This window comes from Drosophila persimilis, unplaced genomic scaffold (genome assembly GCF_003286085.1).
Source record: "Drosophila persimilis strain 14011-0111.01,24,50 unplaced genomic scaffold, DperRS2 tig00003933-arrow-pilon, whole genome shotgun sequence".
NCBI lineage: Eukaryota > Metazoa > Arthropoda > Insecta > Diptera > Drosophilidae > Drosophila > Drosophila persimilis.
The window spans coordinates 2,718,035-2,740,045 of NW_020825706.1; the positions used below are offsets into that span (position 1 = coordinate 2,718,035).

Below are 22,011 nucleotides of genomic sequence, written 5' to 3' on the forward strand. Positions count from 1 at the left end.
CATGCTTATCCTTGCGTGTGGGTTGCGAACTAAATTAAATTTTTACATCAACATTTGCGCTTCATTAGAGCCGCAGCAGCAGCAGCAGCAGGGGGACTCCCAAAGGATGTGTCTGTAGTGGAGTGTTGCCCCTGCCGCACTTGGACAAATGAGTGGCGCAAACACCACTAAATTAGCCCCTGAAACGGAAGGAAGCAATGGCCAGGATGTGTGCCGCCTGCGGCCCAATGGCTCCAGCTGATAATTGGCTATAAGAAGGAGTAAGGCTTTAAGAGAGACTTTTTCTGGAATTTAATTTTGATTTGGATACATGACAATACTAAAGGACTAAAGGACACTTTCAATCATAATTAACTTCCGTCTCCAGCGGCTTCTTGGACAGACAGCAGATCTTTCGCTTAAGCACACACAAAGTGAGAAAATAACCCTTGAACTGATCCTTGCAGTTGTCCTCCTCCCGACAGACGCCACCTTCGGCATAACAGGACTTGAAATCTGTTCAGTCAGGGAATAGAAGAAAAGAGATTAAGGATACAGGTATACACCCAAAAGGACACTCACGTTCCTGCTTCGGATGCTGGAGCGTGTAGTAGCCGCCCACTATAAAAAAAACTATCACAAAAATTAACGACAATATGCCCATAACGATGTTCAAATTAAATTTGATCATTTTGGATCTAGGCAGCCCAGAATCCTCTGGGTTTAATCACAAATAAGATTTTTTAGCTTCTTTCAAAGTGAAAGTTAATTCTATGATTTCTCTCTATTTTTGTTTCTCTCTCTACTTTCTCCCTGTTGATGAAGTCCCTCCAACAGCCTGCTGTGCTGCTGCTGCTTAACCCTCTAAGTGAGTGAGTAAATTATTATCATAATAATGCAAAAGTGCAGCATTCATCTCTCTCTTCCTCTCTCCCTCTTTCTCTCACTCTCTGTCCATCTTTCTACGGCTGTCTATGGGGCCAATGTTCAAATTGAAACTTCTTAATTAAAAACTTGCAGAAGCAGCAGCAAATCGAGGAGAAGGATGCACGGAGAGAAATCACAAAACACTTCTGAAGAGTAAACCTCAAAAAAAGGAAGTATATTTGCAGAAAATACTAGAAAAATAGCAGAGAATACCAAAAAACGATAAGACTAAAGAAAATACCAAAGTACTAATACGAATACTTACTAAATACAAGAAAAATAGTCGAAATTACCAGGTAATACTAAGAAATACTCGAAAAATACCAGTTAAATACTGGAAAAAAACTTAAAAATTAAGAAAGATCAAATAATTTTTCATAAGACTAGAAATACTGAAGTTACAAGGTAAAACTAGGAATTACTCGAAAAATACCAGAACAATACTAGAAAAACCCATAAAAATTAAGAAAAATTAGATACATTTTTCATAATACAAGAAATACTATAAAAATACTCAAAATTACCATATAATACTAGAAAATACTCGAAAAATAGTAAACAAATACTAGAAAGTACCATACAAAAAAAGATATATATGATACATTTTTATACAGATAATACTAGGAGATACTCGAAAAATACTAGATTCATACTATAAAATACCATGAAAACTAAGAAAAAGACATACATTTTCCATGATAGCACTAAGAACAAGAAAATACGATAAAACTTAAAAATGTAAAATACTATTGAATACCCTAGAAAAAAAGCAGAAAAAATACTAGAAAATACCACATACTTTTAAGTTTTAGCAACTAGCATATAATACTAGATAGTGCCTGTACAATATCAATTGATATACCAGAAAATATAAGAAAAATATCGCAAAATACTAGAAAAGTCCACTTTGTTCTGAAGAACCATACATATTCCAACAGATTAATAGAAAATTCAATAAAATATTCAAAATAATCACTGAATATAAAAAAATACAATCAAATACTGGAAAAGTACTGGAATATATCACAAAAATACCGTAAAATGTCATAAAAGATCTAAAAATACCAACTAGTACTTACAAATCAACAGAAAGTGTTACATTTTAGGAATAAACTGCTATAGGGGGCACTGATATGTGGATAGAGACTCTTGTGAGCGAACTTTAAAAAATTATGATGTAAACACACGCGTGTGCACACATTTCTGAGTGTAGAAGGATACCACTCTCTGTCTGAGCTACGCTGCACTGCACTGTCCTGCTCTGGGCTGGCAAAATCAGTGTGAAGCAAAATAAACCGCTTAAGGACTTGCGACTTGGCTGGCGCGTTGGAAATAACAAGAAAACTGCCCTCCAGCTAGAGTCCAGGGCCAGAGCTAGAGAGAGGGAGAGAGTCCTAGCGGAAGTCCTGGACGGATGTGCTTGGTCAGACCTATGGCTCCCGCTGCCACTGCTGCTGCTGCTGCTGCTGCTGCGGCATTTAGGGGCAGAACAGTACCACTACTCGTCTCGTCTCGTGGCAGCTACAGTGGGAAAAAAATTCAATTAAAAGCAACAGCACGTAACTGAAACTTTTCCTCTTTTTCCGTCTCTATATTTTCCTTCATTTCTTTTTTTTTCTGCGCCCAAGTTTTGTATCTTTTCAGTGGTGCCACTCTCCACTCTCTGTATGTGGGGGGTGGGCTGGGAAAAGCATCTGCCTTTCCCCAAAAGCACTTTGAGTTATAACTTGGGTGCCAGCTGTCTCTCGCTCTCTGAAAGTTGCATGCGGCACACAGTCCCGGAGTTGCAGCAGCGGCTGAGGCAGCTGAAAATTGAAGCTATCATCAGGTCTGTGGCTTGCCACAAAAAACGCTGCTGCTACTGCTGCTGCCATTGGGGAAGGCTTATACTTATACCTTGGGCTTTTACTATTGTAATATTCTCCCTCTCTCTCCCCCTCTCTAATGCCAGATAATGTATTCTTCTTGTGGGTTTTTTTCTCCTTTTTGGTTCGCTTTTTTAATCAAGTTATTCACTCTTTTCTTTGGCGGCTCATCCTTCCAGCCCATCCTCTTCCCTCTTCGAGTGGTGGCTTCTATCTGCTTCCTTCCTTCGATTGTAGCTTCTGCCATCTCTCTGGCATCTTTGGAAGTAGCTTCTCCCCCTCTGCCCTTTGCCGGAGCCTTCAAGTGCAGCTCCTTCTCCGCCGCCCTTGCTCTTTGGGCTTGAAATGTATCTGCCTAATGCAAGGCGATTCGCACATTACGTATTCGCAGTGGAGGCCTGCCTCCCCGACCCAATGACGTCACTAGAATCAGGTCAACATTGGGGCCGCTGGAAGCCTATATCTAAAAGGGGAGTGAATCTCCCTCTCTCTGGCTGTAAGAGAAGGTTGAATCTTTGGGCTGTGTGGAGCCGAGAATCCCTGACTTCTGAAGAAGATTCCATGGGGGGGGGCGGCAGGCAGGCAGAAGCACATTCTATGAGGCGGGAGGGCTCGTTCTTGGGGCATACAAATTATGTTGTGGAGCCTGCAAAAATGGCAATTCACTCTCTTTCCAACTCTCTCTCTCTCTTTTTGTGGCACATACACCTTGAGCTTGAGCTTCTATGGCCTCCGCCTCCTTTCCCCGTCCGCTGTGTGCTACTTAATGGCCATTCATTGAGCCTCCTGCCCCCTTCTCTGCGGCCTCCGTTTTTTTGACATTTTTTCAATTTTTTCTCCTGCTTTTTTTTGGGTGGTATTTTGTTTGGGGGTAAATTAAATACAGATTATGCGGAAGGACCTCTGGCTCTTAACTAAATGAAATGAGAGATGAGAGGAGAGAGGAGAGAGAAGAGAGCAGAGCATAGGGGGAAAGGCAAGGGGAGGGCCACTCCCCCACTGACATGGCATTTATTTTCCATATATTGATTGCTTTTTAATGGATATTTTAGGGAGTACAGGCAGTGCCTTCTATTAATTTTATTTACACAAAATATTTACTTTATTTGGATATTTATTTACATAGTTAAATGGTTCGGCCCCAACAATTGTTGTGTGCTGTGTGTTGTGTTTGATTTAGTGGGGAACATTTCGCTGGGAAATTAATTGTTTGATTTGTGGCAGGCATTGCCCAGAGGATGCGATGCCACGTTTCTGGTTTTGGTTTCCATTTTCAATGGAACGTTTCTTTTTTTTTTTTTGTTTCCACTCCCACGTTTTGATGTAGGTCATTCGGTGGCACTCTGTCTCCCCCTGTATGGCCCCTCTCTCTCTAGTGATTTACAGTTTTATTTGCACAGTTTATAAATAAAACTGTCACTCTCGCTCTCTCCCTCTCTCTGGCCGTTTACTGACGTTGGCAGCTGCTCATCTAATGGCATTTTCCACTGCCTTCCACCACCACCCCAAAAGTCCTGTTTAAAGTCCTTTTCCTCAGCCACCCACGCAACCATTTGTTATGGCACCCACCCACAGCACCCACAGCACCCACAGCACCCTGCACTCTACACCCCCCTCACTCTCTCGTAGTCCCCACGTCAGTCACGGGTCCATTCAATCAGTGCGAATGTCAATCAAGCGGGCGGACTGCAAAGCCACTGCATTAACAGCGGGACAGCGGCGGCAGGTGGAGCAGCAGCAGAATCCAAAGTAAAGCAAAATGGGAGCCGGAAACCCAACAAACTGAAAAAAAAGATAACACAAACAAAGCAGAGAAGCAGAAAGAATACAACAAATGTTGGAGAAATATTGCCACAATGTATTGTAGTTTTCTTTTGTATATAATCAAATATTTTCTGCAATGATTGATATTTAAATAAAAGATATCACATGACAGGTATTAAATTGTAATTCTTTTGTAATGCAAAAATAAATTCCAAAGATGTTTTAGATTGGTTATTGAATTATTTGGCCATTTTTTATTTATTTTTTTTTAGAAATTTGTAGATTTTATTTTATTCTTTTCTAGTTATTTAATTAATTTAACTTAATCTCGCCAACCCATTATACGAGTAGTTTTAATAATTAAAGTACATAATTTGTAAAAATAACAACCAAAAATTGAGGTTATAGAAAAAGTTCCATTCAATACTAATCCTAAAAAAAAAATATTTAAGAGCACAAAATTTAGTTTTTACCTGAAAAAAAAACAGAAAATAATGTTTTTTAAATACCAGAAAAGATAAAAACTTTAAAACACCGGAAATTCCAGACAATATTCGAAAATACCAAAAAAAAATGTAATAAAAATACAGAATACCACGAAAAACATAACATAAAATACTAGAAAAGTACTCAAAAATTTCAGAAAAATATTACCTTGAATTCTAAAGCTCGAAGCTTTAGAATAAAATATTATTGTATGCTGAATGTTCGAAGAATTATGATAAATTTCCAGATGAAATCGGATCAGTTTTCTCTTACAAATTGTATAATGTTACTCGCTACACGCTCCCCCTCTCGAAAATACTCTTTTAGAAAATACTAAAAAATTGTATGATATACATAAAATATGCCAATAAAAACCATACCATAAGATACTAGAATAGTACTAACAAATTTCAGAAAAATATCACCCCGAATTCAAAAACCTCCAGAGCCAGAAACTCTCAGAATAAAATACTATTTATTAATGAATGCTTAATTTCGAAGAATTATGATGAATTTCCAGATGAAATCGTATCAGTTTTCTCTTACAAATAGTATAATATTGGTAGAATATTCGTCGACAAGCTCGTTTCGCCCTCTCGACCCTTCGTTTATCGCCATCAAGAGGACATATTTTTTCATAAAAGGTCTTTTCACGTGTTTTTGCATATAAAAAAAGTGTGACATATATTTTAAATACATGTATTTTTAATTCCAAAAGTACTACCATTGTTCTACCTTTAGCAAATTATATTTAACCCTTAACCCCTGCTCCTTTCAGGGTGTAGCATTAACCCACACACAGCCACAGCAACAGACTCCCGAAAAAAATACTCACCACGCTCTGGTGCTGCTCTTTGGGGGCCAAAAAACTCTTTGGATGCTGCTGCTGCTGCTTGGGTGGCTTTCTCTTTTTTCGGGCTACCAGCAGCAGAAGGTTCTCTCACGCATTGAGGAGAGGAGGCATGGCAACAGCAAGGGGCAGCAGGCAGGAGTCAGTGGCAACAGCAGCAGCAAGAGGTAGGAGTCCCAGCAAACGGCAAACGGCGGCTTTCATCTTTTTTTAGCACACGCGCCCCAATAGCTGCCACAGCAGCCATATAGCCATAGCCATAGCCATAGCCACAGCCACAGCCACAGCGACAGCGTCAGAGCATCAGCGTCTCCCCTTCCCTCCCTCTCTCCTCGTGCTGCTCCTCTCTATGGAGACCCCTTATTTCCTCTCAGTAGAACCGCATTCCATGCCAGTGCCAGTGCCACTGCCAGTGCGAGAGTATTCTGTGTTCGTTCCCCTTTGGTCGCCTGTCGACTGTCAAATCAATTTGTCAGAAATCACTGACAGCTGCTTACAGCCAAAACATACACACACACACACACACACACATGAGCAGAGGGGGCGGCCATGGCCATCAGATTGAAGAGTTGTCAGGGCAGCATCAGCATCAGCAGCAGTTATGGGGAAAATGGAAAATAGTACAACATTCAGACATTCGTAAAGGGGAAAAAAATGGAAGGGAAGAAGAGCCTTTTGGGTGGCAAAAATTGCCTGGGGTGTAAATTATTGCGCATATTTTCATTTCTTTTCAAATTGCTTTTGCAGATTGCCAGCATTTAAGGGCACAGAACCGACAAAAAAAAAAAAACGAAGAAAACCCAAACCCAAACACAACACACACTTTTGACATTTACAACTCATTTTTGTTGTCTCCTCCAACATCACCGAAAAAAAAATGGTCGGAATGGGAAAAAAAATCTCTATGCAAGAAAGTTTGTGTTTTTTTTTTTTTTTTTCAAGTTCGAGTCTTGGAGTCTCTGACAGACAAGCGGCTTGGCTTGGCTTGGCTTTTGTTTGCATGCCACACACACACAAGATACACACACACATTCAGATGTTACAGATGCTGCGAGGCGTATACGTAATTTAACAGACAATGCGAAAAAGCGAAAGACGAAAGCCCAAATGCAGAAGGAAAGGCGCTTCTCACAAAACAAAAACAAAAACAACCGAAAAAAACAACAACAAAAAAGCGAAGGAAAGGTCTTTGACTCGGGGGTTAGACGGGGGGAGACAGGAGGCGAAACAGGAGATGCCCTAACTTACGAGTTCTTATGGCTTCTGATAGTTTTTGCAAGAGAAAAGGTACAAGTAAAGCTGGAGGATATTTTATGCCTAATTTCATCGAAATTTATAGAGATTTCGGGGACTAGAAATGTAATGGAAGAGGTTTTAATGCAGTATACATGAGTTCTTTTGGGGATTATGGCGAGAGAAATGCTGGGATTCACTTCTGAAACGATTCATATAGTTTATAGTCAAAGAAGTAAGACAAAAGAAAAACTTTTATTGAAGGGAAACCTTAAAAGTGTTCTTTTGGTATTTTTCTGGTAACTTATGATATTTTACAGTATTTTTTTGTTGTGTTTCTATTGAATATTATTTTTTTTCATGTCATCAAATTTAAGAATATTTTATTTAATTCTCTGGTGTTTTTTGGTATTTTTCTAGTATATTTTTGGTATTTTGTTTGTATGAATGTTTGTAGAAGTGAAAGATCATTTTTGACTCACGTCCCGATGGTTAAAGAAAAACCCCCAAACGAAGGATGCTGCTGTAAAACGCGTGACATTTGAAACATGTTTCTATTTATCTGCCAGTACTGGAATTTTCTGCCAAGCGGTCTCCCTTCAATTCTTAAAGTTTTCCATTCAGAAATTTCGAAATTCCGAAATTTCCTTTTCGTTTATTCAAAGATTAAGTCTGTGAAAAGTGTTAAGCGATTACTTTAGAGCACATTTTCAACAACTTTCCGCGCTCGATGAATATGAAATGCAAATATTTAAACAAGATTTTTCACGCTAAAACAGATTTGTACGCATTTTCCGGTTACACAAAAATGGGGGTGGAATGGATGGGGTTGAAGGGGTTAAATGGTGGTGTACACAACAAAAGCAGCCAAAAGGGGAAGTGGAGCCGTAAAAGGGGGTTGATTAAAAGGAAAACCAAAGGAAATGAAAGGACCCTCTAGTAGATGGACAGCCTTTCGATGGCAGTTAACGAAAACAGATTGGAATTATTAGAACAAGCTAGAAAAAGGCTTTGGGGTGTGGGGAAATGTGTAGAGAAAACTTTTGGATGATAAATGTTAGTGCTTTTGAAAGGGAAACCCCATCGAAAGTTTTAAGAAAAATTAGTCTCCTTGGCCAACATTTTTTCTGGTATATCTTATCGTTTTTCCAAAAATTAATGCGCTTTTCTGGTATTCTATGATATTCTTGTGATTTTCCTGATATATTTTTGGTACTTTTCTGGTAGTTTTTTGTATATTTTCTGGTATTTTTTCTCGGGTATATTGTTGTTATGTTCCTATTTGCTTCTGATAGTTTTTTGCAGTTCTCTGGTAGTTTTTTTGGTATTTTTCAGATGTTTTTCTGGTTGTATTCTTGGTTTTATTCTACTATTTTTCTTGGTATTTTTCTGGTAACGTTTCTGGTATCGTTTTATACTTCTCTGGTATTTTTTTTTTTTGTTTTTTTCTGGTTACGTTTTTGGTATCGTTCGGCAGTTTTTTGGTAACTATCTTGGTTTTTTTTGTTATTTTTAGCTTTCTGGTATTTTTCTGTAATTTTTTGTACATTCGGTTTTTTTTTACCGTTAGTTTTCTAATAATGAAACTCCTTCAATCACAAATGTTTCCCTCAGCAATCCTTCATCATAATCCCTAGAATATATCCTTCACTTCAACTCCTTCATATTTCATTGGCATTTCCCTCCATTGAAGCCGTACTCTTCCACCACAATTCCTTTTGGCATTTTCCCTACTCTAGGGAAACCAAAGTTCGTTCATCGTTTGGTTCGATTCTCAAAGGATTGTTTTTTGGGGCTTTTGGGTATGATATTTTTTTGTGGCTGTGGCAGTGGCAGTGGCAGTGTGGCACAGTGGCAACAATCAGCAAAGGAAAATCAGTAAGCAGCATGTTAGCTGCTGCTGCTGATGCCTGTTTCCTTCTTTCTTTTTATTTATTTTCCCTTTTGTAATCTCTACCCCTTTTCTGTTGTTTCTTTTTTTCTGTCTCTATCTCTATCTCTGTCTCTGTCTGTGCTCTTGGCTCATTTTCTTTGCTCTGCTCTGCTCCGATGTCTAGTGTTGTTTGTGTTGTCTGGTGTAACATGCAACATACAACAAGCCTCATAAATAAGTAGGGAAAAATGGCCCAGTGACTGGTCCGAGCGTACTGGGCCCCCTCCCCTCCAGCCCCTTTCCTCTCATGATTGTGGAAAATGAAAAATGGATTTCTGTGTCAGTTGGTTGCCATAATTTTCCCCCTGCGTTTTCCCCCCCTCTCTCTCTTTGCTTTGACGCGCGCATTCATCATTTGGCATTCAGAGAGTTTTCCCATCTTTCCTCTTTTTCGGTTTGGTTTGGTTTTGATTTTCCTTTCCTTTCGTTTCATTTCGTTTATTTAATTAATTATTTTAAAGATTTGTAGGCCCTTTGCCTTTGCCTTGCATTTAATTAATTTATCAAAAGTGCAAATGGGGGCGCAGGCCTTTTGCCCTTCCATTTTTCCCTCCCTTTTCCATTTTCCATTAATATTTTATTTTATTTTTAAATAAAACAAACTTTAGATTAGCCTCCGCCTATCCTTTGGGGGGCTAGCGGGGGGCGGGGCATAAGTGGGGTTAAGCTGCCAAAAGTTGAGGCCGCAAAAAAAGTTCCAAGCTTTTTCCTCTGGTTTTTCGCCTCTGCTTTTCCTCTTTTGCTAATGCTGATAGGTCTAATAACTCCCTGGGATGCTGTAGTCCTTTGGGTTGTGTCTTGTCCTTGCTGTTGCTCCGGGATCCAGGCTCCTGGCTCCTGGCTCCCGGCTCCCGGCTCCTGTTTTGTTGCTCTAATGGACATGGGCGTTAAAGTCACGTAAATGAGGCCCCCCGTTGGATGATTATGATTATGATGATTCCCCCTGCCCCTGTACCAGCCCCTGCCCCTGCCCCTGCCGCGTGCTACGTGTTAATTTTCTCTGTGACAGCGTGGGCCAAAACTTTTGCTTTCTCCTCTCCAGCACCGCTCTCCTGCATTCCATTCAGTAGTCCTGCATATATTCGTTTATATTCAATAAACAAATGTCCTTTTGGCTGCCGTTTGCATGCATTAAATATTAATCTGTGCTGCCGTGCAATTTCTGCTCTCGGAAATTAGTTACAGAAATTATAATTAAATTCCATTTTTGGTAGGATGCATGTGCCGCCCCTCCACCTCCCCCTCCCCCCTGCCCACACACTCTCCGAACTCTCCGCTTTACTCGTTATGTCTCTCTGTGTGTGTGTGTGTGTGTGCGTGTGTGGCCTGAAGGGGGGACAACATTTGCCAGTCAGTCAGACGGTTGCCATAGACAACACTTGAGTGCACAGAGAGAGAGGACGGACCTCTATTCTGCAGTTAGGCAGCAGCAGGGAAGCGAAGGAGCGGCTGAAGGAGGGCCATTCTAGCCATCGAAAAGGGAGTCTTAATTAGAAACAATTTGATGCTGTCTGATTGCCAGAGTGCTAAGGATATGTGTGTCTAGGTGTGTGTGCTTGTGCGTAACTAAGAGACTTAAAGGTACATCCACACTCAGCAAAAAATACCAAAGCTCATCAAATTTGAGTGTCGGAGCAAACATTTTGCGGTAATAGCTCAAAAAGGGTACTTCTGGTATTTGTGGATAATTTATGGAATTTGGTAGTCATTGTTATTGGTATTTTATGCTGTTATTTTCGTACATGCTGAGTCAGAAGTATTTTTTATATTCATTTGGTATTTTATGGAATATTTTCTGCTGTTTGCTTTGGTATTTTCTGGTGTTTTACGTAAGCCTTTTTGGTATTTTCTGTGAATTGATGAATTTCTGGTATTTTATGGTATTTTTTCTGATATTACCGTGTATTTATATGGAATACTTTTCGATATTTTGTATACTACTTTTTATTTTTGGTATTTTTCTCGTATACCAGTATTTTTTATTTTTCTAGCCATTTGCGGTATTTTTCTGGTATTTTCAATGATATTTTCTGGTATTTTTTATATAATCATGCTTAAATGATCTTAAATTTCTATATTTCTAACATATTTGGCTGCATTTTAGGCAATCAATTTCTCTGGGTGCAGATTCAAGTGCGGGACGCAGGACGATAGGACGGAAGGAGGGCATGACACGCGCTGTTGACTTTTGATCATTACGCAGAGGGAGTAGGCAACTGCCATGTTCTGTTGTGGCATTTGTTGCTCAGTTATTAGTTGCCCGAGAGGATAGAGCTAGTCGTGATGGAGAGAGTTTTTCCAGTGACTGAAAACTCAAGTTATTGCATCCTTAGGGCAGGCATCATTACGTTCATTAGTTTTTGCCAACGAGCACATCAAAGAGAATGTACAGCAGCGAGTGTATCTTCGATTCCACACCTCTTTTCAATCCACTTGCCAATCCACTCTCCAATCCGTAATGCCTATAATTTGCGTCTCCCAAAAGAACTGCCACACCCAGTCGGGATTTGCCTTGCCACATGTGTATCTATTATTTCATTTCGATCATTGCCGCCGCCAACTGGTTGTCGATTATTGAAATTGATTTGCACAATTGAGAGCTTCGCTGCGATGGCGAGAACGCGCATAAATCACACGAGGCATCAATTATTGAAGGCTTGTCGTCGGAGCGGCGCAGGCATCAGAGGCATCAATATTTGATTGTGGGATGGGGATGGGCCATGTGAGGCCTGTGGCAGACAGCACGCACTGGTGAAGCTGTGTTTTTTTTCTTCTGCAAAACTCCGGAGTCCGGACTAAAAGCTAAAACGGGGAACTGGGAACTGGGAGCTGGTAGCTGGGGTGCTGGAGAGGTCTGCTGTCTGGCGATTACAATTTCTCGCGCGCATCGTTGCCGATCAATTATGCAAATGTGGTTTCCCCTACGAAAAACAGAGTCTCTTCCTCTCTTCGTCTGACATATTCAATAATAAAGTGTCGCCGCTGATGACAACGATGCCATGCCGCAAGCATGTCGCAGCATTTATTACAACGTATATATTGCGTATACGCAATGTTTGCCAAAGTATTTTCTCCCCTATCTCCCTTCTCCGTTTTAGTGGGTGGCAATTGTCTGCTGTTCTGCTGCTTTCCCCAAAAAACAGCTGGGGCGTATACGTAATGTGCGCTGAGGTCAAAGAGCAGCAGCATATGATTCTGTAAGTGGAGCTCTCTAACTCGATTGAAGTTCGAGGGGTGCTGGAGAGGGGGAATTTTCTTGGTAATTGGATTTTATGCATAAGAAAATTCATTGGTTCCGCCTCGCTCTCTCTCTCTCTCTCTCTGTTACTCCTCCTCATATAATTAGCATTTTTCGATATTTAAGCCAACATTTTCGGTAGCTTTCGGTGGCTCCCTTTTTTCGGTAAATCCTTCTCGCCCTTTTGTATCTTTCGCAGCTCCATTTTCGGACACTTAACCCCCTCTTTGGACCTCTGAGCCTTTTGCTATTAACACATTTTTGTGCTGAGGCCAGCTACGGGGGGGGGGGGGGGGGGAGTGGAGGGCTTTAGCTGGTAACCGGATCCTCTGAAATAACCCCCGAAATAAAGTTCAATATTAATGCACCCTTTGACACCCACACACACACACACACGCAGGGAGAGGGCGAACAAGCGTCCGGCCGAGAATCAAGCGGCGGTCATAAAAATAAGACAAACAGGCGGCTACTTAAAAATAAGAAACATCCCGGCCCGCCCGCACACAGAACGAAATTTTAATGATCTGTCATAAAAAGAGGAAGAGAGAAAACCAGAGAGAGAGAGGGAGAGGGAGAGCGAGAGGGAGTGAGGGATCCCCAAAGGAGGCTGGGGGATGTACAATAAAAACGTGAATTTATTAGCATAGCATACTTTTGAGGGCAATCAAGTAACCAGAGACAGAGGTCGGCCCCCCACCCCCCTCGAAAAACTGTTGCTCCCCGAAAATCCTTTAAGCACTTGGTCTGCAGTGGCAGTGGCACTGGCGCCACCGAATCATTCAGTGTGTGTGTGTGTGTGACAGTGGCAGCAATTAATTCCGAAAAATCACAATAGCCATAAAGATGATGATGCGACGGACTACTACTATTTGAATGGAAAAGGGAGAACGGGAGGACGGGAGGATGGCAGGGAGGGAGTCCCTGTGGCTGTCAAAGACAGAGGGGACTCTGCGTTCTGCGAAAAATACGACAACAATGGCGACAAGCAGCGTTTCGTAATAAGTAGTTTGCCTGTTTCTGTCCCTGTCCCTTGTGCCCCCTGGGTTCGGTTCGGGCGGTGCCATTAAATCAGCGGCAGGACATCGACCAGCCTAGCGCCTATTGCGGCACACAATATATCAAAGTTTATGTTGATTTGAGTGCCGCAGCAGCAAAACTTCGAGCAGCATCCCTCTGCTCTGCTCTGCGGAAAAAAGGGACCGGACCGGGCCGGGCCGAACCGGAGCGCATTGTCTCTTTTTATTGATTTATTTGGTGTCCCCCTGGTCCGTTCTTCGTTTTTGCGTTGCTTTTCTTTATTTGTGTGCTTATTTTTGATTAGATTTATTTATTTTTATTTGTGCTGAGCCGTCATCGCCGTCGCCCGTCGCCCGACGCCCGTCGATGAAATTTAATAATTCCACTTAATGCAATAATAATTTCGTCGCCTTTTGTCCTGAAGCGCACACACAGGACACGGTCCCTGTCCTGTCTATCTGTATCTGTGGCCAGGGCATAATTTGTGCGAAATTTGTCAGATTGCTGCCACATCAAGCAGCGGCAGTGGCAGTGGCTCCCCGCCCCTGTTAGGCTGAGTAATGCCAGTGAATGGGCGGGGGGCATGGAGTGTGGGAGTCATTTGTAATATGTTTTATTTGACTTGTGGCAGCTGCTTCTTTCGGCTGCTAAGTAATTGAGGGACGCCCAGGCATGCCATCCCCAAAGAAGGCGTAGAGCGTGGGGCGTGGGGCGTGGGGCGTGGTGCGTGGGCGTAGGCACAGGAGAGGCGACGGCTGATTACAATTAGCTGAGAGGCTGGTTAATTGGCAGAAAATGAAAGGTAAACAGATGGATTCTAGCCATGGGGTTTTTCCATCAGAGGCTGCCTCTACTTCAGAGTATCGATTGGTGGCTAAAGTAGCAATTTTACAGCTTTAAAGCACAGCATTTTAAATGCTGGGGAGTTATATGTATATAGCGGAGGGGTGTCTGGTACTCCAAATTACTAGAAATTTCTGCTCTTAAAGCCTCTTTTAAATGATGAAAGAGTTTGAAGAGTGTCAAATGTAGTTAAAAGTTATCTCCATTCAGGAATGTAAGTAAAATTCATGTAATATGTAAAAATACATCATTCTACATAAACATAAGTACGGCCCGGCATGTCTGGATCAGAGATCCTCGTACGATCAGTATTTTATTTTATTTTTCTGGTATTTTCATTCAGTATTTTCTGTTTCTAGATACGTTTATACACTTTTTGGTATTTTTTATTTAATATTTATTTCTGAATCATTTTTATATTTCTATTATTTTCTGGTATATTAATTTTCTGGTAATTTATGGTATTTTTTTCGGGTATACATATGTACATAATTTATTACTTTTCTGGTTTTTTTAAATATTTTCTGGTATTTTCGAGTATTTTTCTGGTAATTTCCCGGTATTTTTCTAGTAGACTTAAAAGTCCCTTCTTCCTTATTCGATTTAAATTAATTTTTGAAGTATGTATGGTAATAAATTTACCTCATAATTATTTCAGAGATTTCTAAAGCATTGTATGGAATTTTAAAGGCGTTTCGGTGGGGGATTTATCGGATATGTATTTGAAATTATGCAATTTTATCCAAATTACATTGTTTTTGATAAATTTTCAGTATAAATATTGATTTCTTGCTTCTTTTTAGAGCATTCCAATTTACTTTGTTTTCTTTAATTTACCATAAAATATCTTTAATGTTCGCTTTGTATTTCTAGTCAAATACAACAATAAATCTATCAACATGTACATATGAAGTTAATTAAGGGCAAACTCCCCCCCTTTCAGCTTCCTAGGCTTTCCAGACAGAGTCCACTCCTGAGCAACAAAGGGGACGAGTATCTATGTTTCTTCTTTGAGTTGCCAACATTGTGTCTCCAGGCACCCACACACCTGTGACAACTCTCTTTTAATGCATGTCAAACCTCAGTGGCAACAACAGCAGCACAAAAAATGAGGAGCGGGGGGAGGGCAAAGAAAAACAAGGCAACAGAAATTCCAGCGGCCTCTTTTTGACATTTTGAGTGACATTATTTGTGTCAACAATAAAACACTCAACCAAAGGAGCAAATCCAGACAGAGAGACGCAGAGAGAGAGAGAGAGAGAGAAGGAGAGAGTGCGTAAATAGAGAGACAGAAAGAGGTGGGCAGGGGAGAGTGCAAAATGGAGACACAGAAACCGAGAAGACAATTTAAAATTCAATAAAACTTCAATCAGCGTTTAAAAAATGTATGTGCCTCTGTGCCCCCCAATCAGTGGGTGTGTGTTGTGTGTGTGTGTGTGTGTGTGTGTGTGTGGCAAGTGTGGCAAGACAGCGCCCAGCAATTTAAACAAATTGAAAGCAAGCGCAAATAAAAAACAGTTTGTTGCCACTTTTCACATCAATTACGCACTTGAGCCAAAATAGACGAAGGCAGAAACGACGTGGTCGTGGACGAAGGCGCGAGGAAAACACCCAAGAAAGTCCCAAGGAAAAACCGAAGTCCTTGCCACACCAGCACCATCCCCAGCCCCCCCATCAATCCACCCCTCCCCCCCGGCCACACAATCCAGCTCTTCGGCTGCTGCTGCTTCTAGTACAAAAATAACACTTGAAACTAAACGCGCATTCAGGCAGCGGCTGCTTCGGCTGGCTGCTAGCTGCTGCCTGCTGCTGGCGTCGCTGCCTTCTGCCGGCTGCCGCTTGCCACACCCACTTGCCACCGACAACAACAATTTTCGCCTGCGTACACGGGGCGGATTTTTCCACGAGCTTTCCTATGCGCCAGCTGCCACAGTTCGTGGTCCTCTTTGCGATGCTGCTGCTGCTGCTTCTGTTGCGGGGGCGACTCCGCCTTTTACCACCTACCTATCCCCCCACCACCCCCTCCCCCCAATCATTTGAATATGTGTGTGTGCGGGAGTGTGTTGTTTGCCTATGTTTTCCTTTTTGCAAAAAGCGAAAGTAAATGTTTGAAAATCGTAAGGAAGGAAAAATCAAGTAAGCATCGACACAAAAAATCAACGAAAACATTGGATAGAAAATTAAGAAGAAAATGTACAAACCGAACGGAAGATGCTCTAAATACTTTAAGGGATTCTAAGGATAAAGGATCTAGAAAGGCAACGAATTATGGGGAAGGAAATAATTATCTAAAACTAAATATGACGAAATTATGATGGGGCAGGGCAAAAAAAGCTTACATACAGGAAAAAGACTGGAAAATACTAGAAAATACTAGAAAAATACCAGAAATTACTAGAAAAAATAACACAAAAGTACTGGAAAATACCAGAAACAGCAAACTAGAAAATTTCATGAAAATACTAATAAAATACCAGAAAAAATACCAGAACATGTTAAAATAAGCCAGAAAAGACTATAAATAAGACCAGAAAAATAATATAAAATAATAGCAAAATAAACAGCAGGAAAATTCTACCAAATAAACCATAAAATACCAGAGCTGTGAATTAGCATTAAAATTAATTAAATTAATTAATTAATTAATTAAATTAAAAACCAGAAAAATACAAAAAATTACCAGGAAAGTAATATAACAGAAACCATATTAAGCAAAAAATACCACAAAATGCATATATGTAGATACCAGAATAACTTCTGCGTGACTGAAAATACCAAACGAAATTCAAATAAAATACTGATCGGTTGCAAGATTTCTATTCCATGCGTAGTATACCTATGTAGATACATCATGTTTACATTTTACATATACATTCCCATATGTAGATGATGTGTAATTACATTTTACATTCAGACTTTATTCAAAACTACAGAAAAAGTGAGGGATTCCATGGATTTCTTTGGCATAAATATCTCTAAAAAATCTCACACTCCAATCCCTTATCCAATCCCGCAGTCAATCTGCTCCCCAGAGTCCTCTTCAATGGCATATTCCCCATACCCTTGATTCCCTTCCTTCCCCGTGCCATGCGAGTGGAGAGGAGACCAGCCTCTGAGAATGAGGCAAACAGAAGAAGCAATGGGAAAAAAACGGGAGACGGGAATTGCTGGCAAGCTTTTTATTGCGCGTGATAACAAGCGGGGAGGGTAGGCTGGTACCAAGGTGGTGGTGGGGGAATGTGGCATGGGGCATGGGGCATGGGGCAAAAGACCAGTAGCCTGGGTTGCTTAGAGAAAAAGACCAAGAACTGACGGTTCGTTCGTGGCGGTGGCGCTGTTTGATGTTATTATAGATGACGATGACGATGATGGCAATGGCGATGACGACAGCCTGCCACACACACACACACACACACACACATAAATCTATATATATATATACAGTCAATGATGATCCCCGCCTACCCTTCGCGTCCTTTTCCTAGATCTACTACTGGAGTCCTTCGTCCTGCTGCCAATCAAAGTCGCCGCCGCGGCAAATGTCTTGTTCTTTGGCATGTTCTCAGGTTGTCAAGGCTGCTGCTTGTTCTGCTGCCACTTGCCTCCTCAAGTACATGCGTGTGTGAGGCTCTCTGTGTGTGTGAGACAGCCATTACTTTGTTGCCTAGGTGTTGCCGGTCGCCACTGGCAATGATTCTCCATTCAAAATTAAAGCTGAGAGATCTGGGAATCTGGTTGGTAAAAAACTTCTTTCTTCCGCCAGTGACAAATTCCTGGGATACATTTCGTATTCATTGTTTAATTCTCTGCGTGAGAGACATTTCATTTGTCACTAAAGTCGTACTACTATTTCCGCCGGAAGCGGAAAGCGAATCCCTGCCATACCCTATCGAAAAGGAGACTCCTGACTCCCTTGAAGGGTACCCAAGCCATGGATATTGATTCTCTTTGAGAAAATCCTTTTTTTTTCTTAAGATGAAAGCTTGTTCCACTGTTTCCCATCGAATTTTCTTGAATATTTGTATATTTTCAAGGGTATCTCCCGCTTCGTGTCTCCCGCGTTTCCTGCGTTCTTTTCTCCTGCATTTCACCTGCTTTTGCGTTTAGCGAAAGACGACTCTGCTCCTGCCAGTCCGCTGTGCCGCTGGTGCTGGTGCTGCTCCTGCCGCTGCTCCTGGCGCCTAACAATATGCAATAATAACAATTTACATATTCATGAGACGCCCCGCCAACAAACAACAGAAACAACAGCAGCCGGCTCTAAAGGGGAGTGGCTGGGGCAAGGTCCAAGAGGTGGAGTGTCGCAGAGATGGGGAAGGGGGCGGGGTTGGCAGTTTGCATAAAGAGCAGCAGCAGCAGCAAAGGCCGCTTAAAAAGAAGAATCAACAACGGTCTATTCTCCATGGAGGGGTGGAGCGGGTTACTCCACACTCCCCTCTCCACCGCCCATAAACCAAACTATGACAGACCCTTTTGAAGCCCCCTGGAACTCACTTTTAAAAGACCTTTTAAACAGCCATTGGAAACGCCTCTGAAAACCCTCTTGGAAGGCTTCATGGAACGCCTCTTGGAGCATCATGTTATATGGATTACAAAACCCGTTTGGAGTCCCAGTTGGAACCACTTTTTGGAACGTCCTGTTGTATTCCCGAAGCGGGGGACACAAAAATATGATATGAAATCGTCAAAATTGGGAAAATGTGGAAATACAGGGGAAACCCCTTAGAGAATCCAAATCGGAGAAGGTAAAAACTTCGATTCGGAACGCTTTTTGGAACCAGTGAGTGGGGGTTTGTGGGAGATCACGCTGGAACTCCTTTTGGAATCTCTTTTGGAACCTCTTTGGAACATTTTTTGGAACCTCTTTTGGAACCTCTTTGGGACCTCCTTTGGAATCTCTTTTGGAATCTCTTTTGGAACCTCTTTGGAACATTTTTTGGAACCTCTTTGGAACCTCCTTTGGAATCTCTTTTGGAATCTCTTCTGGAACCTCTTTTGGAACCTCTTTTGGAACCTCTTTTGGAACCTCTTTTGGAACCTCTTTTGGAACCTCTTTTGGAACATCATCTGGAACCCCTTTTGGAATCTCTTTTGGAAGCTCTTTGGAACCTCTTTTGGAACCTTTTTTGAACTCCTTTTGGAATCTCTTTTGGCACCTCTTTTGGAACTTCTCTTGGAACTTGTCTTGGATCTTCTTTTGGGAAATCTTTTGGAACCTCTTTGGAGCCTCATTTGGAACCTCTTCTGGAACCTCTTTTGGGGGTTCTTTTAAAACTCCCTTGGGAGCACAGTTTTGGCACCACTGTTGGAACTAGTTTTGGAAGAGGTGCTAGAATGTAACCCGTGTTGGAAACCTTCACTGGAAACGGAACTCCCTTAGCAGCTCCTCCCCCTCTGGAGTCTCATTTTTGGTCCTCTTTTGGGGAAGCCCCCTCCCAAAGCCAAATCATCCATGGGAAGCCCCTCTGTCGAGTCCTCTTTATTCTCCCCCACTCTCCCCCCGCCACCCACCATAAGCCCCTTTCGGACAGCATCAGGCGGCAGCCCTTTTGTTAAGCCGCGGAGACGCAACGGTAGCTGCTTCCCAAATATTTATATTTATATATGGACCCTCCACTCCCTCACTGCCCCCTTTCCCCCCACAAGGCCTGCCTCATTTATTTGTTTTTCATATTTTTATGATATTTATTTTCAGCGGGTCGGAGTTTTGTTTTTTTTTTTGTTTGCGGTCAGCGCCAATTTTTGCGCTTCGAATGATTTTTCCGAAGTGGATTTGCATTTGCCCACCCACCCCCAAGAGGGAGTGCGGGGGAGGGGGGTGGCAAGGGTTTAAGGTACGATTTTTAGTTAGTTTCTGCGGACCAACGCATGGAGCCAACACTTGGATGCTGTTGCTGGAAGTTCTTGAAGAAGAACCTACCACAAAAAAAAGAAGAAAAAAAATCAAAACAAAGGGCCAGCGGATGGCAGCAGCAGAGAGAGAGAGCAGCAGCAGCAGCAGCAGCAGAATGGAAACAGCATCCACAAAATCCACTCTCTCTCTCTGCTGCTGCTGCTGCTGCTTGTCCTCTCTCTCTCTCTCTATCTCTCTCTCTATTCAGAGACGTTTTCCCACAGAGTCAGTCCGTTCTTTAGTCAGTCAGTCAGGTGCAGACAGTTGACGTGTTCGGTTGACCAAAGCGGAAGTGTGCATCGACTGTGTCGATATTTTGTGACCAAAAAAGAACTCAGACACACACACACGCACGCACACACCAAGAGAGCGGCAGAGAGAGCAGTAGAGAAAGAGAAAGAGAGACAAACAGGCCGCCGCCGCCGCAGCAGCAGCAGCATGAATGCCACATACAACTAAAATCCAAGATAGCCGTCGGAAAATGTGGAAAATGTGAATTATAATTGCGCGGAAAATAGAGCAACAACAACGACAAAAAAAAGAAAGAAAAAGGGAAAAAAAACCAGCGACAATTGTCAATGCGCCGCGCCGCGTGTGTGTGTGAGTGTCCCGACGAGCCAGTGCCTGTGTGTGTGTGTGCGAGTGTGTGAAAGCAAAAGAGTGGTGTCGGTGTCCCTACCATCCCCCCCCTCCGCACACAAGCCCCCCCGCCCCCTCGCAGCCCAACAAAGTGTGAGTGCGTGTCCGTGTCCACATATCAGAAGCAGCGGCAGAGCCCCAGCAACGCGCAGCAGCCACGCAGCAGCCACGCAGCAGCCGACGACGACGCCAGCAGAAGGTAGGGCTCGCAAGACATTTTTCCGACATAGCTTTTCCAGCAGCAGCAGCAGCATAACAGCAGCAGCATAACTCACCACACCCTGATCCTGCAGGACCAGCAGCTGCGCAGAGAGAGAGAGAGAGAGAGGGCCAAAGAGAGCGAGAGCGAGAGAGAGATTCTGGGAGGCAGTGGCAGAGATTAGTGCTGCTGCCTGCACGTGGAGTCTGGCCAACAATTTTGTTCGTTTCAGAGATATTTTCAGGCTTCCCCTCTTTAATATTTCCCCCTCCCTACTAGGCTTCCCCCTCTATCCCAAGAAACTTAAGAAAGTTTTGTTGTTGGTCGCTGATAATTTTTCATAGCATACTTTTGTGGGGGCACCCCCACCCCCCTTCCTTTTTTGCTACTGCTCTAAATTGCTAGCATGTGTAGCAGGACACCCCGAACCCCCCCTCCTCCCGCTCTGACCTTGGTCTAAATTTGGTGGAAATTTCATTTGTGATTAATTTTTGGTTGGGGAGTGCGAGCGAGAGAGCAACACTTTTTGATGCCAATAAAAAAATAAATGTAGGATACTGTGTCACACACACACACACACACACACACACACACACCACAGAGGGATTGACATGTGTGCGTACGTGTAAATGACCGGAAACTGTGCTCAAGTGCTGCTCCCCCTCTCCGTGGGGGGTAGGGGGGGTGGGGGACTACTAGGAACCCCTTGGATTCCCATTTTGGCTGCTACTTCGTGTCCTTCTTTTTCTTGGCTTTACTTTCTATCCCCCCCCCCCCCGCATGTCTTTTCTTAGCCTCTTTCGGGCTTTCTCTTTTTCTTTCTTCTGATTTTCTTTTCTTTTCCTGGGAGGAAGCACTTCAATTGTCAAATTGTTCCTCTTGTTTATTGTTGCAATAGTTTTGTTGATGGACAGGTTTGCCTTTCAGCCTTTCAGTGACTCCCAGACTCGCAGACTCGCAGGAGACGACTCTCTTCGCCTGTGCCTCCTCGTTGTCGTGTCCTTTCTCCGTTTTCACTTGTTTTTAAAGTGATTTTCGCAGACGTAGTCGCTTTTTATGGGCGTCGTCCTGTCCTGTCTTTTGGCTGGTAACAGAACAACATCCCATCCCCCTCCCCCCACCCATTCCGCCCACACAGCAGGCAT

At 42.5% G+C, this 22,011-nt stretch overlaps 2 protein-coding genes across 5 annotated transcripts in view; one reads left to right on the forward strand and one right to left on the reverse strand.

The window, feature by feature from the left end:
- Positions 1–276: 276 nt before the first annotated feature.
- On the reverse strand, positions 277–680 carry LOC6594555. Its single transcript, XM_002019889.2, has 2 exons — positions 562–680; positions 277–495 (listed from the first exon to the last, which is right to left on the reverse strand). The coding sequence occupies exons 1-2, from the start codon at positions 668–670 to the stop codon at positions 341–343; spliced, it is 264 nt and encodes an 87-aa protein (XP_002019925.1). The 5' UTR covers positions 671–680; the 3' UTR covers positions 277–340.
- Positions 681–20,752: 20,072 nt separating this feature from the next.
- Positions 20,753–22,011, forward strand: part of LOC6594557 (glutamate-gated chloride channel) — a 41,678-nt gene continuing 40,419 nt past the window's right edge. The window contains exon 1 of one of the 4 annotated variants that reach the window (XM_026994465.1): positions 20,753–20,866. The gene's annotated coding sequence lies outside the window, so the exon portion shown is untranslated. The remainder of the gene's footprint in view (positions 20,867–22,011) is intronic. The other 3 variants (XM_026994458.1, XM_026994455.1, XM_026994459.1) reach the window with 3 other exon arrangements.